The sequence below is a fragment of the Chanodichthys erythropterus genome, chromosome 3 (genome assembly GCF_024489055.1).
Source record: "Chanodichthys erythropterus isolate Z2021 chromosome 3, ASM2448905v1, whole genome shotgun sequence".
In the NCBI taxonomy this organism is placed as follows: Eukaryota; Metazoa; Chordata; class Actinopteri; order Cypriniformes; family Xenocyprididae; genus Chanodichthys; species Chanodichthys erythropterus.
The window spans coordinates 65,141,522-65,157,513 of NC_090223.1; the positions used below are offsets into that span (position 1 = coordinate 65,141,522).

General features: G+C 43.1%; 1 protein-coding gene across 1 annotated transcript; it reads right to left on the minus strand.

The window, feature by feature from the left end:
- Positions 1-4,016: 4,016 nt before the first annotated feature.
- Positions 4,017-8,790, minus strand: LOC137005292 (stonustoxin subunit alpha-like). The gene is made up of 3 exons (XM_067366137.1): positions 8,763-8,790; positions 5,511-5,546; positions 4,017-5,317 (listed from the first exon to the last, which is right to left on the minus strand). Exons 1-3 carry the CDS (start codon positions 8,788-8,790, stop codon positions 4,725-4,727), a joined length of 657 nt encoding a protein of 218 aa, XP_067222238.1. The 3' UTR covers positions 4,017-4,724.
- Between the last annotated feature and the right edge of the window lie 7,202 nt (positions 8,791-15,992).

Genomic DNA, 15,992 nt, shown 5'->3' on the forward strand with positions numbered 1-15,992 from the left:
AATCTGTTACTGGTTAACATTGACTATGTCTGCTCCTAATGACTAATTCACACCACACAGAAAAACGCCAACATTTAAGTGGGCCGCAGGATTTAAAACTTTATAAAAAGAAGTCATGTTTACACTTACCAAACAGACACCGACAAACGCTGATTGAACATGTTCAGTCAGGTGAAAATTAATTCCCGAGCAATGCCAAAATACGCAACGAACTAACCAGACAAATGTGTTCGTCTGCATTTTTCTGTGCGGTGTGAACTCAGAGTTCATTGCCGATAAAAACTATTACCCATGCAAATTCACAAAAATAAAGAATATGTTAGCAAACACTTACACAGTTTTGGAGATGGGAATTGGTACAGCGTCTTGCTGTAAAATAAGCTGATTAGCAAAGCCGGATTCCACCTGTCCCAGATTTACAAAGTTCTCCGGTACTAAATGTTTGCAACAAACATACAGTCCATTCATTGTCTTCTGGGGCCACAGCAAGCCAGCTGCCCTCGCCCAACCTTCAGCTCTGATTGCACAGACTCAGATACAAATGTATAGTATAATGCAATGTAAGTCACTTTGGATAAAAGTGTCTGCCAAATGCGTAAATGTAAATGTAACTTTAGTGTTTTCAATGATGTGCAGCCTATACATATGTTTACATCTCAAAAAAAGTTTTGGGGTTTCATGACCCTTTAAGTTAATCTTAATGTTTTAACACTTAGTTGTTATTAGCATGTAGCTATTCACTGCTAGCATGTGTAGCATTTTGGAAGTCCTGTTTGCTAGCATAAAAATAAAGCCACTAGATGACAAGCCTGCAACCATTAGCCACAAAAGCACAAAGACTGGCAGTACACAGGGAAGAAGAGCAGAAGCCGTTACATGATAGGCTGAGAGGTGTCGCATGTGGTTACATTAGCCGTTACACTTTCTCCAATGGTAAGAGATACAGACCCTCCCATCTCCCTGTAATAATAAAGTCTCTGGTAAAAAGATCCAACCCACATCTCTATACGATGATCTGCTGCAGAGATATAGGTCTTGGTAAACGGTTGCTAGGGTACTCTGTCTGGTTGCTAGGAAGTGTCTTGGCAGCTGCCAGTGATGATGCTCCAGGCATCACTAATAATAAGTTTAAACAGCATTTCAGCTTTTTCAAGCCATCTTAATAATGTTGCTTCTGTGCTTTGACTCCTAAAATACACTTAAATGATGTTGAACAAATCTCAATTCTACACTCATAAATTATAATTGATGTGACTCTATAACAGAACTAAATGAAGGGGATTACCATTAACAGAGATTGAGAAAAGCACAGATGCACACACACAATGATCTGTCTCACACACTTTTATTCTGACATGATATTTTATTGTCACAGTATTAATGTAATGAAGAGACTCTATCCACCTTATTCCAACGCCCCACGATGCTTTGCGTGAATTATGGGAGTAACTTCCGTTAAGCTGTAAACAGTCAGTGAAAGACTCGCTCTATGAACACAGTAATGCGTTTTATTTTTAAACTGGGTACAATGAGACGACATTATTCTACTCACCCTTCAGCCAACGAACATTAAAAGGACATTTAAAAGTGTAAAAGCATCAACAAGGTACTTTCAACAGGCCATGAAAAAGCGTGATTCTTCCACAGCAATAATGAACAGGTTACATATAACTATAGTGATATCTGAATTATGTAATGTATGTTGCCTTAATAAAAATGTTCATGAACTTCACCATTGCATACTATTTCAAAGTGATTTCCATCATTTTTACAGATAATAAACTGTATTTATCTGTGAAAACAAACCTGAAAAAAGAGACGTGAGGTTTTGAGGAGAAAAACGAGAGATTCTTTGTTCATTCCAGTGAATTATTAATGGGATATATTGTAAATTATATCGGGAGAACAGACCACAAATGTGCAGTATATGTTGTCCTTTTCATACTATTACAGTGGTATGCAAAGAGACAAAAGAAAATAATCACGAGGATAGAAAGCAGCGGATGAAAAGAGCTTTAGCCATAGATATTCTTGTTATAACATGTTACGTTAAAATACCAAGCGTTACATAATTCTCATGATGTCTGAAAATAAAACATGAAAGAAACATTGACAGCTCATTCAGTCAAACTGACGGATAAGCTTTATTTGTAGGGCAACATTCTGATTTGAAACAATTGGTTTCAGTCTTTTTAAATTGAAGTTCCCCAAACCGGAAGTGCAACCCATAATTCGAAACGCAGTAGGCTAGTCAGGAATAAGGTCAATAGAGTGCCTCAGGGATGACGCATTTTTGTAGGCAAAATCCAGAAGTGAGTTAGCATTTTAGGACTTCTGGTTCCAAAGCCGTAAAGTCAATGGGTTTTTTGAATGGGTTTTTGCTAAATCGCCTGAAATAAGGTCTGTGTTTAACCCTCAGGGGTCTGAGGATTTTTGGGGCCCTGGAGAAGTTTTGACATGCCCTGACATTTGTGCTTTTTTCAGTTGTTCATAAATATATTAATGGAAAACTAGGCTACAATAATATGTGAGGAACATGTATGTACATGTTTGTGTTTTTGAAGGAATAATGTTTATGCGTGGTTATTGAAAAAACAAAAAGCTTAAGTCACTGAAATAAGGCCAAAAAAATATATATTAAAACTGTGTTCACAAGGATTCTGGGTATTGGAGGTTGTAGACTAGAGTTTTTGCTTCAGAATGAAGTAAAAATTATCCTTCCTACTCCTTCATTTGAAACAATATAGAGATTTACATTTTCTAAGACACTTTTTGTCAAGAAACACAGTATGCGTGGAGGCGTGAATAATCATGAATAATGGGTGATTCTCACCTGAGAAGACAAAGGAATTGCATAATAATGACCTGAAATGACTTGCATATTAATGAGGCCTTTCAGTCGGGTAGGCTGTGAAAAAACCCTCTGTGATCATGCTGATAATAGGATTAAAGTCCACTCAGGACAAAAAAAAAAAACATGATTTTTGTGATCTCATGTATGCACGCATTATTGCACATGATATGAAGACAATTTTGTATAGGCCTATGTTAAATTACACTACCAGTCAAAAGATTGAACACATTGGCATTTATAATGTTTTTAAAAGAAGTCTCAAGTCTCTTAATAATGGTTTTCTATTTTAATATACTTTAAAATATAATGTATTTCTGTGATGCAAAGCGTCTGAACATTCCTACCTCTAGGGCATTTCATATAGGCTACTATATTTGTTATTTTATAGAGCCTAAATGTTGATGTGCAGTTGACAAACTATACATCATTAAAAAGATCTAAGACTCAAGCTTCACATTTTGACTCTTAAAATCTTATATTGACCATAATTTCTTAATATGCTTAAAAGCATACACATTTGGAGAATTATTGATGGATTCTCATATGTTTATATAAATTTTCTATACAGAGGAGTAATATTTATTATTCTATATTTATTGTCATCATTATGAGCGCTGGATGCTGTGTTTTTAATTCATACTTGCAGCCGGAGGGCGCTCTGCCCCTTTTGTCCACAAATGCCTCAGTAAAAGAAGAGGCATATCATGTGAAAATCAAGGAACTAACAGAGGCAAGAGATCACTAAATATGGCTATTCAAAACACTTTTCAAGACAATAAATACACGATTGAGATAATGAATGCATGTATTGACTGAATTTGCGTCTGAATAGCGCTGGCTCCGTGGGCGTGGCCGCATTATCGGATAATGAGCTGAATCACAGATTTCTGACATGGCTCTCTTTTCATGCAGATTACATAAACACAGAAGGTTTGTTTTCGATTTGACTTACATGATTTAAAACCTGACATCTTAACGTTTTTTTAGACATAAGTGTAATTTTTTTGTCATTAGTATTCATAAGTTACAGATCATTTTCTGAGAACTATCAGATTGGACTTCGTTCAGAGGGAGACAAGAGATCACGCATCATGTTAGTTTTCTTTAATTTACAAAAAGCACAACATTTTCTTTTTTGCTCTGAGTGTACACAAATAAAAGAAGACATTCTATAGTTTCAACTGATATATTACTTATGTCTCTATGACAAGAAATGACGGAGTATTTTAAGTCTGTTTTGCTGCAATGTGAAAAAAATCCTGCAAAACGCGCCGGTGCTTTTTCAGACCTCAGGGAGTTAAACACAGAGCTTATTTTCTGCGATTTTCCGAAGTCTATGGGAAAAATGCATAGCCTTTCAATCGAAGGAACCCATGCGCCGCTAACTTCCGGGTTGGCCTACAAAAACACTGTGGCGACCAGGGCGGGCGAGAGCCGTGAGGGAACGGCACGAGGCCAGTGGCGCGAGAGTTAATGAGCTCCACCTGGGAGGCGCACCAGCCTTGAGTCTCTCACAGAGGAGCTCTGGGGGCATAAAAGGAGGAGCGACACCAGTGAAGGACGAGAGAGGACTAGGCCTGGATATTATTTTATGTTTTATTATGTTTGTGTGGCCGGCAGACGTCCGCGAGGGTCTCCCGGCTTTACTTTCGTTTTGTTCTTTGTTTATTTTGAATTAAAGTTATGTTGAATGTTCGCTGGTTCCCGCCTCCTTCTTCCTGTACGTACGAACTGTGTTACAAACACATCATCCATGGTACTCTATAACATCTGATTCTTCATCAGCTCAAAGCATTATGGGTAAAAACAGCCTGTTCTGATTCATCATCAGCTCAAAGCATTATGGGTAGAGTCTCTCTGTTCTGATTCATCAAATCAGTTTCACTGATGATCCAGCATGATTAATCCTAATCCCAGGATAGAGTGGTTGAGTGAATGTGGTCTGGACTGTGTGGATGAGGATCATTGTGTCTCCAAAGACGCTGTAGAAGGACAGAGTTCCTGCACTGTGATCCACATACACTCCTACTCTATAGTGTTTCACCTTCACTCCTTCTGTAAAGTGATCCTCCTCATTCGCTCGTGTTCTACTGAAGATAGGCTTTACAGGGAGATCAGTCTTTATGTTATTGTGACTTAATGAGTAACCGTAGGGAGAGCAGTCCAAACACCAGGACTGATCATTCCATCCAAACCCACACTCAAGACCCCGTCCCTTCCTGCCGATGCTCTTATATGACAATGATATAGACACATCACGTCCACTCCACTCAATCTCCCAGTAAGAGCGTCGATCACTCACACTCTCTCTACACAACACCTGAGGACGCACACCACCATCAAATCTGTCTGGATGATCAGGATACAACTGCGGTGTGCTAGTGTCAGTAATCAGTGTGTTGTTCTCAGACAGAAGGAGGAATTTATTCACTGTGTTTGGATCCGCAGTGAGCTGACGGGAATCTGATAGAGATAAAACACATCACAATCAGGAATTATCAATCTCAAACTCTTCATGTTCAGTATTTCAGCAGTGTCTCAGTACAGTTGAGCAGATATCCTGTGAAAATCATCATTATCATGATCAACTCTAAATCTCTTCTGTCGTGTTTTCTCACTCAGTGAGTTTTTTCTGCTTGTTTTCTCAGTGACTTACATTGTTGGAAGCCTTTCCTGGTCCAGGAAACAATGTCTGTGGAAATCAAGAGACATGAAGAGTGTGATTATCATGTCAGGAGAAAATGATCCCAACATCCATCGCTCACACATGCAGAAATCCTCCAACACAGAAGATATTTAGAGAAATGCCTCTGCTGTTTCCTGACACAGACACTACTGAGGGTTTGATATTATTGACAAGTCACCATATTTGATTTGTTTTCTGTAGACATGAACTGATCAGAGGGAATCGATCAAATTTCACTTTGCTCCCCATACAGAGAAATCATATCGCTTCATAAGACGTGGATTAAACTTCAACCTCCTTAGTAATGTTCTTCAAAGAGACTCTGATCAATCAATAAATGTCTCCTGGTCAATCATTTGATTAGCCGACAGTTTGTTATAATTCACATGTTTAATAATTCAAACATACAGAAAAATGTTTTTTTATTTAAATAAGACAACATTCCTTGTATACATTTACAACTTGAGCGCATCTCTCTCTGTCTGTGTCAAGCATAAGAACGTCCTTCAACCATTCAGTCGCTGTAATTCATTGCAGAAAAGCATCTCTCAGAGTCTCTGTATATTCTTCATTTAGAGGTGAAAATCTTTGCAGTAAGTGTATCAAACAACACAATAACTGTGGCTAACACTTTAGAATACTGTTTCTTACTTACTGCATAACTAATAAGAAATCAATGAAGAACTTATAGGTAATTCTTCATTTACACTTTAGTCACTACTGTTAACTACTAATGAAGATGTGTTAACTAATCAGTATGAAATAGAATTTTATGATTTTGTTTGGTAACAGATAGCTAATCAATAACTAATTAATTCTGTCATAACTCCTGAAGAACTACTAGTAATCATCGACTAATTAATGTTCAAGAAAAATAACTATGAAGTAACTACTAATGAACAAAAAAATATTCATTTTCAAAATTACTTGAGTAAAATTACAATTACTTTGTACTACTTTGTCACAGTCCACTATTTATTATTATTATGGAAATTAAATATGCATTTATATGCTGCACTCCCAAAAAGACTCATTACTAGAAATTGTTTTGTCTGTGTGGTGATTAACTACTTTTGTGCGCATGTTCTATAAGAAATCAGCTTCAGAAAGGAACCCCACCCTTACCATAATTATCCAACTAACCACAGATATAAAAAAATTTATTTATTTATTTTCATGTATGTTTTATTTGATCTACAAAATCATTGCTGTGCTGTAAATCATTTTATTTTATGAATGTCAACATACAGATATGCAATGTCAGTCACCTAACTAACGAGTGTCACATCCGCCTTTGCATGATGGAAACGCCTGATCCCTTGAATAAAACACATTTTTAGTATCTTTTAAAATAAAATACTAAGTACTTAAAGGGTTCATGAAACCCCAGAACACATTTTTTGAGCTGTGAACACATATGTATAGGCTGCACATCATTGAAAACACTAAAGGTACTCATTAATTTTAATTAAAAGTTTTTGCATTTTCAGAGCGATTTCTGTCTTCCGGTTTGAAAAGCAAAGTTGGAGCAACGTCACAAAATCAGAAGTCATTGTGTACTACCGGCAAGACGTCAAGAGTTTCTATGTTTATTCATGACTTAAAGCTCATTTAATCCAATCACTGCGCTGTAGTATGTATAAGATCATAATCATGGTATTATGCATGAGGAAGCATCACTTTTCTCGCCTCGGTCTCTTGTCATTTAGAGACATATTGTTGGTGTTTGTTTCCTCAGTGCTACAACACAATGTGTTTTCCTGCGACGCGTCCAAAGCAGAGGTTTGTGTGCATGTGGATTGTTTTGCTGTAATCTACCAGCATAAATGGAAAATATGTTTGTGTGAGATCGCATTACAGCGGCTTGCGCATCCGAACGCTGAGGTGAATGAGCCGCACTTTTGTGACATAGGATCCACGTGGCTGGTGTTGTTAAACAGCTCCACGCTGAAACCAATCATATGCGTGCACAACTTATTTAGTGATGGCTGATTTCAAAAACACTGCTTCAGGAAGCTTCGGAGCATAATGAATCAGTATGTTGAATCAACTGTTCGGAGCACCAAAGTCACTTCAGCAGTTTGAAACACGATCCGAATCATGATTCGATACACTGATTCATTTATGATCCGAAGCTTCCTGAAGCAGTGTTTTGAAATTGGCCATCACTAAATAAGTGGTTATTTTGTTTTCTTGTCACTTTATAATATTAATATTGAACCACTGTACTCACATGAACTGATTTAGATGTGTTTTTAGTACCTTTATGGATCTTGAGAGAGGAAATGTCATTGCTTCCTATGTAGGCCTCACGGAGCCATCAGATTTGAAAAAAAATATCTTAATTTGTGTTCTGAAAATGAACAAAGGTCTTACGGGTGTGAAACGACATGTGAGTGAGTAATAAATGAGAGAATTTTCATTTTTGGGTGAACTAACCCTTTAAAGGTGCGTTCACACTTGTCCAAGTTTTATAAAGGCTCCAATACAGAGCGGCACAAAGCACTTATACACATCCCGTGTGCAGAATGATGCGCTTGAAGCAACACAGGGTCACAGTTTATTGAGGATGTTCTTTTAACAGTTACTGTGTGTGTGAAGAACGATTCACAGCGCTCTGTTCTCCAGTGTTGTGATCTAAGTAACAGACACTGTCTGAGATGTGTGCGCACTGTTTTTTGCAAGGCTTTAAACGCAAACAAATGATAAACCTTCGTGAAGATTCAGCACTGGCTCAGTTCCATCTACTGTCCCGAGCGTCTTTCTGAAAGGTAGTTTAAAGGTGCCCTAGAACACTTTATCACAAGATGTAATATAAGTCTAAGGTGTCCCCTGAATGTGTCTGTGAAGTTTCAGCTCAAAATTTTTAACAGCCTATTTTGGGGCATAATTAAATAATTTCTTATTTATTGGGCTTAATTTTTTGACTTTCTCTGTGTCTTGGGATTTTTCCATTGTGCACATCATGTACCTACTTAGACAAAAAAGAAGTAGTAGTCCTTGGACACACTGACACTCTCACACATAACCAGAAGTTGAAGACACACACACATTTACGCACATACATTTCTTATTTGTTATTATATTTCTTGAAATGCCATACATGGTAAGGTTTGATTCTTAAGTCGTATGATTGGATGCTCAAACCATCCTGGAGATTGTTGTTTGACCTATGTCTATTTATATGACCCTTCTTCCTGAATAAACCTGAATGCTTTGTACCACACTTGATCTGTGTCTGCTTGGTCATTCTCCCGAGATCTCGCGCTGCTGCTGCCACACGTCACAGGGGTTGAGGCGCCTGTTTCTAAACTGATGATTGAGATTACAAATATTCTACCCGTTATTGAGATTTAGATTCAACATGCTTCCCCTTTAAACGCTCATGCTCCCCGCCCCCGAGCTCACAACTCTATAATACATTGCATAAACAAAGTTCACACAGCTAATATAACCCTCAAAATGGATCTTTACAAAGTGTTCGTCATGAAGCCAATCGGATCATGTAAGTATAGTATTTATTTGGATGTTTACATTTGATTCTGAATGACTTTGATAGTACTCCATGGCGAAAGCTAACATTACACACTGTTGGAGAGATTTATTACGAATGAAGTTGTGTTTATGAATTATACAGACTGCAAGTGTTTAAAAATGAAAATAACGACGACTCTTGTCTCCGTGAATACAGTAAGAAACAATGGTAACTTTAACCACATTTAACAGTACATTAACAACATGCTAACGAAACATTTAGAAAGACAATATGAGTCTCCCGGATCCATTTCAAGAGCTCGTTGACGCTTTGCGCCGAGCATTCAATCCTCAACCACTGTCACCCGCTGTTGCTTCTGCAACCACCATCTCCGCTCCTTCACCTGTAGTTCACGCCAGTCCCATGGCCAAACCAGTGCCCTACTCAGGATCGGCGGAGGATTGCAGCGGATTCCTCCTTCAATGTGCGCTGGTCCTGGAGATGCAACTGCATCTCTACCCGAACGACACAGTGAAAATACAGTTGGAACCCAGAGTGCGGTTGCATCTCGCTGCATATGAGGATTCCATCTGCCTTGAATGCTTCATCCAGCTCGCCATCCGCGTAGGCTCTCGTATGCAGTCGTGTATCGAAGAACACCAGGGCCAGCCACTCTCCAACATCCTCCTCCGTCGGTCCGAACCCGTCAGCCCTCCAGAACCAGCCAGCGAACCCATGCAAATTGATAACTCTCGACTCTCTTTTAACGTCAACAAAGGCTGACCCTGAATCTCTGTTTATATTGTGGTGCTCCTAGGCATGTCATCTCTGCATGCCCCATCCGTCCTCCTCGTCCCATGGTGAGTGCTATCATTCCCTCCATTAAGAAGATGAAACCACTCACTACTGTTGTAAACCTTACTGCTGCTGATGTATCTGTTCCAGTGGTGGTGCTCCTCGATTCAGGGTCAGCAGGAAACTTCATCTCCGGCTCCCTCTGTCGACAACTCAAGCTCAAAACCTTGCCCTCTCCGACCATCTACCAAATCCACTCCATCACGGGCAAACCATTGAGCCGTAAGAAGGCCAGCCGATGTGTGGGTCCCTTTCAGCTCCGTGTGGGAATTCTACACGTGGAAGATATCCATCTGCTGGTTCTGGAGGATTCCACCACTGACGTGGTTCTAGGGCGCTCGTTCAGTGGACATGCCATCCTGTTACGCCCCCTTCAGCGACGTCTTCTGCCTGCAACGAGCCTCCAAGCTGCCTCCACACTGGCCATGGGACTGTGCCATCAATCTGTTACCGGGTGAGCCAGTGCCTAGGGGAAGAATCTACCCCCTGTCTGTACCGGAGGAGCAGGCCATGGAGGAATACATCGAAGAGGCCCTTAACCAAGGATACATCCGCCCGTCTACTTCCCCTGCTGCTTTGAGTTTCTTCTTTGTGGCGAAAAAGGACGGAGGCTTGCGGCCCTTTATTGATTACGTTCACTGAACAAGATAACCGTGAAGTCCCGGTATCCCCTTCCCCTCGTCCCAGCGGCTCTGGAACATCTCCGTGGTGCCACTGTGTTCACCAAGCTGGACCTCCGCAGCGCGTATAACCTCATCCGGATACGCGAGGAGGACGAGTGGAAGACCGCCTTTGTCACGCCTACCGGCCATTACAAATAACTGGTAATGCCATATGGCCTGGTCAACGCCCCCTCCGTATTCCAGGATTTCATCCACGAGGTGCTCTGGGAGTTCCTCCACAAGTTTGTACTGGTGTACATTGATGACATCCTCATATACTCCCGGAGCATGGCCAAACATCGTCACCACATTGCGGAGGTCCTCCAACGCATACAGCAATTCCATCTCTTCCTCAAGGCAGAAAAGTGCTCCTTCCATCAGCCCTCTGTCCATTTCCTGGGATATATAATTGATCACAGTGGCATCCGGATGGACGAGGGGAAGGTGGAAGCTATCAATTCATGGCCCACACCATCCACCATCAAAGAACTCCAGCGCATCCTTGGCTTCACTAATTTCTACTGCCGCTTCATCAAAAACTACAGTTCCATAGTCCATCCACTCACCAATCTACTCCGCAACCAGCCCAAGTCCCTGTCCTGGTCCCAGGAAGCCACCAACGCCTTTGAAACCCTCAAGAGTGCCTTCACCACTGCTACCCTCCTCGTCCACCCCGATCTAGACCTGCCATTCGTCGTAGAGGTGGACGCCTCCACCACAGGGGTGGGAGCAGTGTTATCTCACTAGCAGGGGACGCCAAGTAGACTCCATCCATGCGCCTTCTTTTCCCGCAAGCTCAACCTGGCGGAGGTCAACTACGACATCGGTGACCGCGAGCTCCTGGCCGCCAAGCTTGCCCTGGAGGAATGGAGGCATTGGTTGGAGGTGCCAAACTTACCCCTTCCAAGTGTTAACTGATCATAAGAACTTGGAATACCTAAAAGCTTCAAAGAGACTTAATCCCCGTCAAGCACACTGGGCCATGTTTTTCTCCAGATTTGACTTCTCCATCTCCTTCATGAGCCCCATCCAATGGTCAGAAGAGACCTTACCCTCCTCCAATGCCTCCTCCAACGCTCCACCGGGTTGCCCCCAAGGCTTGCAGTACATCACTCGGACACAACGCACTCAATTCATTCACTCTGCACACACATCACTTGGCACTGGCCACCCGGGGATCAATGAGACCCTCTCGCTGCTTAAGGAGCGCTTCTGGTGGCCCAACATGGCCAACGACGTCAAAAGGTACGTGCAGGGCTGCAGAGAGTGCGCCATCTCTAAGAGCCCTCACCATCTTCCAGCCAGCAAGCTCAATCCTCAATCCTCGTTCCTGAGCGACCCTGGTCACACCTGGGAGTGGACTTCATTACGGATCTCCCAGCGTCTGATGGCCATACATGCATCCTGGTGGTAGTAGACGTCATCTGATTCCCCTGAGAGGTCTATCTACTGCCATGGTAACTGCAGAACTCATGTTTAACCATTCCGATACTATGGCATCCCCGAAGACATTGTCTCAGACAGAGGACCCCAATTCATCTCTCGTGTATGGAAGGCTTTCCTATCCCTCCTGGGTGTGACCGTCAGTCTTTCCTCCGGATACCACCCTCAGTCGAACGGGCAGACAGAAAGGAAGATCCAAGAGATCGGTCGCTTCCTGCGTACCTTCTGCCATTGCCACCAGGACTCCTGGAACCAGTACCTGGGTTGGGCCAAGTACGCACAGAACTCTCTACGTCAACCATCTACTGGACTCACCCCTTTCCAGTGCGTACTCGGTTACCAACCCCACTGTTACCCTGGGACGGGGAACCCTCCAACCTTCCAGCCGGTCGACTACTGATTCCAGGAGAGCAAGAGGGTTTGGGACTCAGCCCACCACCAACTGCAGCGAGCCCTGCGCAGATGCAGAATGACAGCCGACCTTCGTCGCTCCATCGCTCCCTCCTATCAACCGGGACAGAAGGTCTGGCTGTCAACCCGGGACATCAGACTGCATCTGCCCTGCAAGAAGCCTGAGTCCCAGATTCATTGGCCCATTCACCATCACCAGACAGATCAAACCAGTCATGTACCAGCTTCAACTCCCTCCACAATACAGAATTCACCCTACATTTCATGTTTCACTCATCAAGCCTCACCACCCTTCTGTTTCTCCTTCCACAGAATCTGACGTGGCAGCTGCCGAGCCCCCCCTTCCACTCATCCTGGACGACGGTGCAGCCTACGAGGTTCGTGAGATACTGGACTCCCGGCGCCGTGGTGGTCTACAGGAATACCTGGTGGACTGGGAAGGCTACGGTCCCGAGGAGCACTCTTAGTTTCCCTAGAAATGACATCCTCGATCCCAATCTTCTTCAAGATTTCCCACGCCAACCATCCCGACAGACCTGCCTCACGCGGAAGAGGACAACCACCACGACGCCGGGGTCCTCGGCCCTCAGGAGCGGGCCGTGGGAGGGGGGTACTGTCACAGACACGTCAGGTTCCACCATTCACCACTACCAGTGCACTCCAATCCCCAGAGTACTAATCACCGCCACCTGCACATCATCACCACTGCAATCACCAGAACTACTAAAGACCCACACTCACACACACTCACTGTCCGGTCTCGTTTGCACTTCACTTACCTGAATGCTTACCTCAAGGACTGCAGCTCTCTACTTACCTGTCTCCAGCGTATCCTGTGTTCCTCGTGTGCAATCCCATCTGTGTGTGAGTGTCCCTATCTCCAGTCTCCAGTGTCAGCTCCATACTTCATTCCTGCGGTCATCAAAAGGACAGTATTACCTCTCTGCTTATCTGACAACATCAGTCTTCACTATCAGCTCACCTGCACTGCCAATAACTCTGCTGATATCAATAAACCTCACTGTTTACTTTTACATCTGCCTCCGTGCCTTCTGTGTTGTAACAACGTCTCAGGTTACGTATGTACATAGTTTCCTGAAAAACCAGGAAACGAGACTCTCCGTTGAATACTCAATGGGGAACGTCACACGTGATCCGATGTCTGAAAGCCAACTATCCAACAACTCCAATCCCTATTGGCCGGCAACAGCCTATGACGTAATATGGTGTGACCCGGAAGTATAAAGGAGCGCCTAGAGAAACAGTCAGTATCTATCTTCTTGAGGGACTGTTCTGCAGGCAGGAAACCCGAAGCATGGCAAGGAAGCACAGAGTCTCATTCCCTGGTTCTCAGAGAACTATGGTTACATACATAACCTTTCGAAAGGGAACTCGCTCTGCATTGAATACGCAATGGGAAATATACCCACGCCCCCATGCTTGAGGAGAGTGCATGCCAAATAATATGACTGACAAAACGTCAAGCAGTTTTGAAGGGAAACGCTTAGCAACTCCCCCTTGGGTCACAGCAGGCTGTCAGTGAAAGCATTCCCTTTGGCCAACAGCCCAAGCTGAGCCTCAAGAAGGCCTTCCACAGAAGGCCTACCAAGGCCGCTAAAGGCATCTGGAACCAACCTTTCTGAAGAGAAAGTGGTCCATTTAAGGGAATGTGGCCCCCGGCCACATCACTAGAGGGGAACGAAGTCACCCCCAATGCCACCAGGAAGGCCAACCTGGTCTGTCATAGGACAAACTTAGTCTTGGCCAACCCTGTCTGAGTACAGAATCTCCATAACGCATTCTTGATAGAAGAGAGCAGGTAAGAGTGATTGTAGAAAGGCAGAAGCAACTCAGACCCACGCGTAGAGACGGGCATCCTGGAGAGCAGAACTCAGCTGAGTGCTATGAACCCTCATATTAAGAGGAGTTATAATCCACTCATCCCTAGGAGAAGGTGCGCTAAACACCTGTTCATACAGGGAAGCACAAACCAGCCTAGGACTGAACCTCAGGAGGCCATTAAGGCCTACCACCATGATCAGCTTAAGGAACTAAGCACTATTACAAATATAACCCTAATAGTGAAGTGCAAAGCTCACCTACCTGACACAATCCAACGAGCAGTGTACTCAGTAAAAGCAACTTTTTACTCTTTAAAGCAAGAGGAGTACAGCGCACGCCAACATATATTAAGGAAGGCCTGGAAGGGCCTATAACCTCAACAGACATGTGGCATCAGCTCGTGGCAGTGTTTAGGAACCAAGAACAATAAACAACCGGACCAAAGGAGGTTGGATTTATCACTTCGGCCTCTGACTGACCAGAAGTGTATACAGATAATTCTCAAAGAGAAATATACACAAACATACACCAGTGTGTTCAAAACAGCAGCCCATAGGGCCTAGCAACCTCTAAGACACACGGCATAAGACTAGTGGCCGTTTCTAGGAGTACAATAGATCCACCCTAGGTGCGAGGTGGCTCTTAGCTCAACTAGAGTAGAAATCAGACTCAGGGAGGCAGATGTAGATTAAACCAAACTTCAGTAAGGTTTCACTACCATAATCATCCTGAGGGGCCAGCCACTCAAAATACTAGGTAAAAGCACCCTGTTACTCTAATACATAACTAAATTCCACATGTTACACTGGAGGCCGAGGTAGGCCTACCTTAGTAAACACTTGGCATCAGCAAGTGGCTACCATAACCATACCACCCAAGAGGCCATGTATTAGAAATTTCCAAAGAGGGAATACATGAAACGCTGCCAAACATTGTGAACAGGCCTGTTTAGGGCCTATCCGTCTGCGATGGGGCGTGGCCGATGGTGGCATGGTTTCCCAGGCATCCTGCCAACAAGTCGACTGAAAAAGGAGGCCTTGAGGGGCCTACCATTCCAGCAACAAGTGGCGTTCAGCCTGTTTGCAAATTTAAAAACACCAACCGTGCCAACATGTGGACTAAAAAGGAGGCCTGAAGGGGCCTGCCGATTCAATGACACATGGCTCCTGCTCGTGAATTTAAAAGGGGGCCAAGCTACAGGGAATCAGCTCTAACCCAACCTAACTATGGGAAGCTAACTGCAACCTGCGCTAGGGCTACACATTCCAACAGGCAATGTACCCTAAACATGTGACTAAAGGGAACCAAACAAAGCCAACATGGTCTAAGGGAGGCTATAAGGCCTACCACTCAAACAGACATGTGGCAGGGCCTGTGGCAGTGTAAATATTTGAGCAAACTATGATCAGTTAAACAGCATTGTAGAAAACAACTGCTAACTAGAAGGAGGCTAAATATCATAAATCCTACAATCCAAGTTATATGCAAAATAGCTGTTAACAAGATCACCAAGGAGGGAGCTAAATAGATACCAACTTTCTTCAAAAAGTGGTTCTAACTACCCTGAGTATGCAATTCAACAGGTGATGCACTCAGTGACACAAATAAACCTCTTAACTGGGGAATATATAGTCACCATCCTCTCAAATAGTGGCCGCTTTACAGCAAAAAGGGCCTACTATTATGAGAACAGGTGCTAACCTGTGGCAGCATAAGTAAAATCACATACAAATGTCGAGACAAAGTCTAGAACTCAAAGTAACA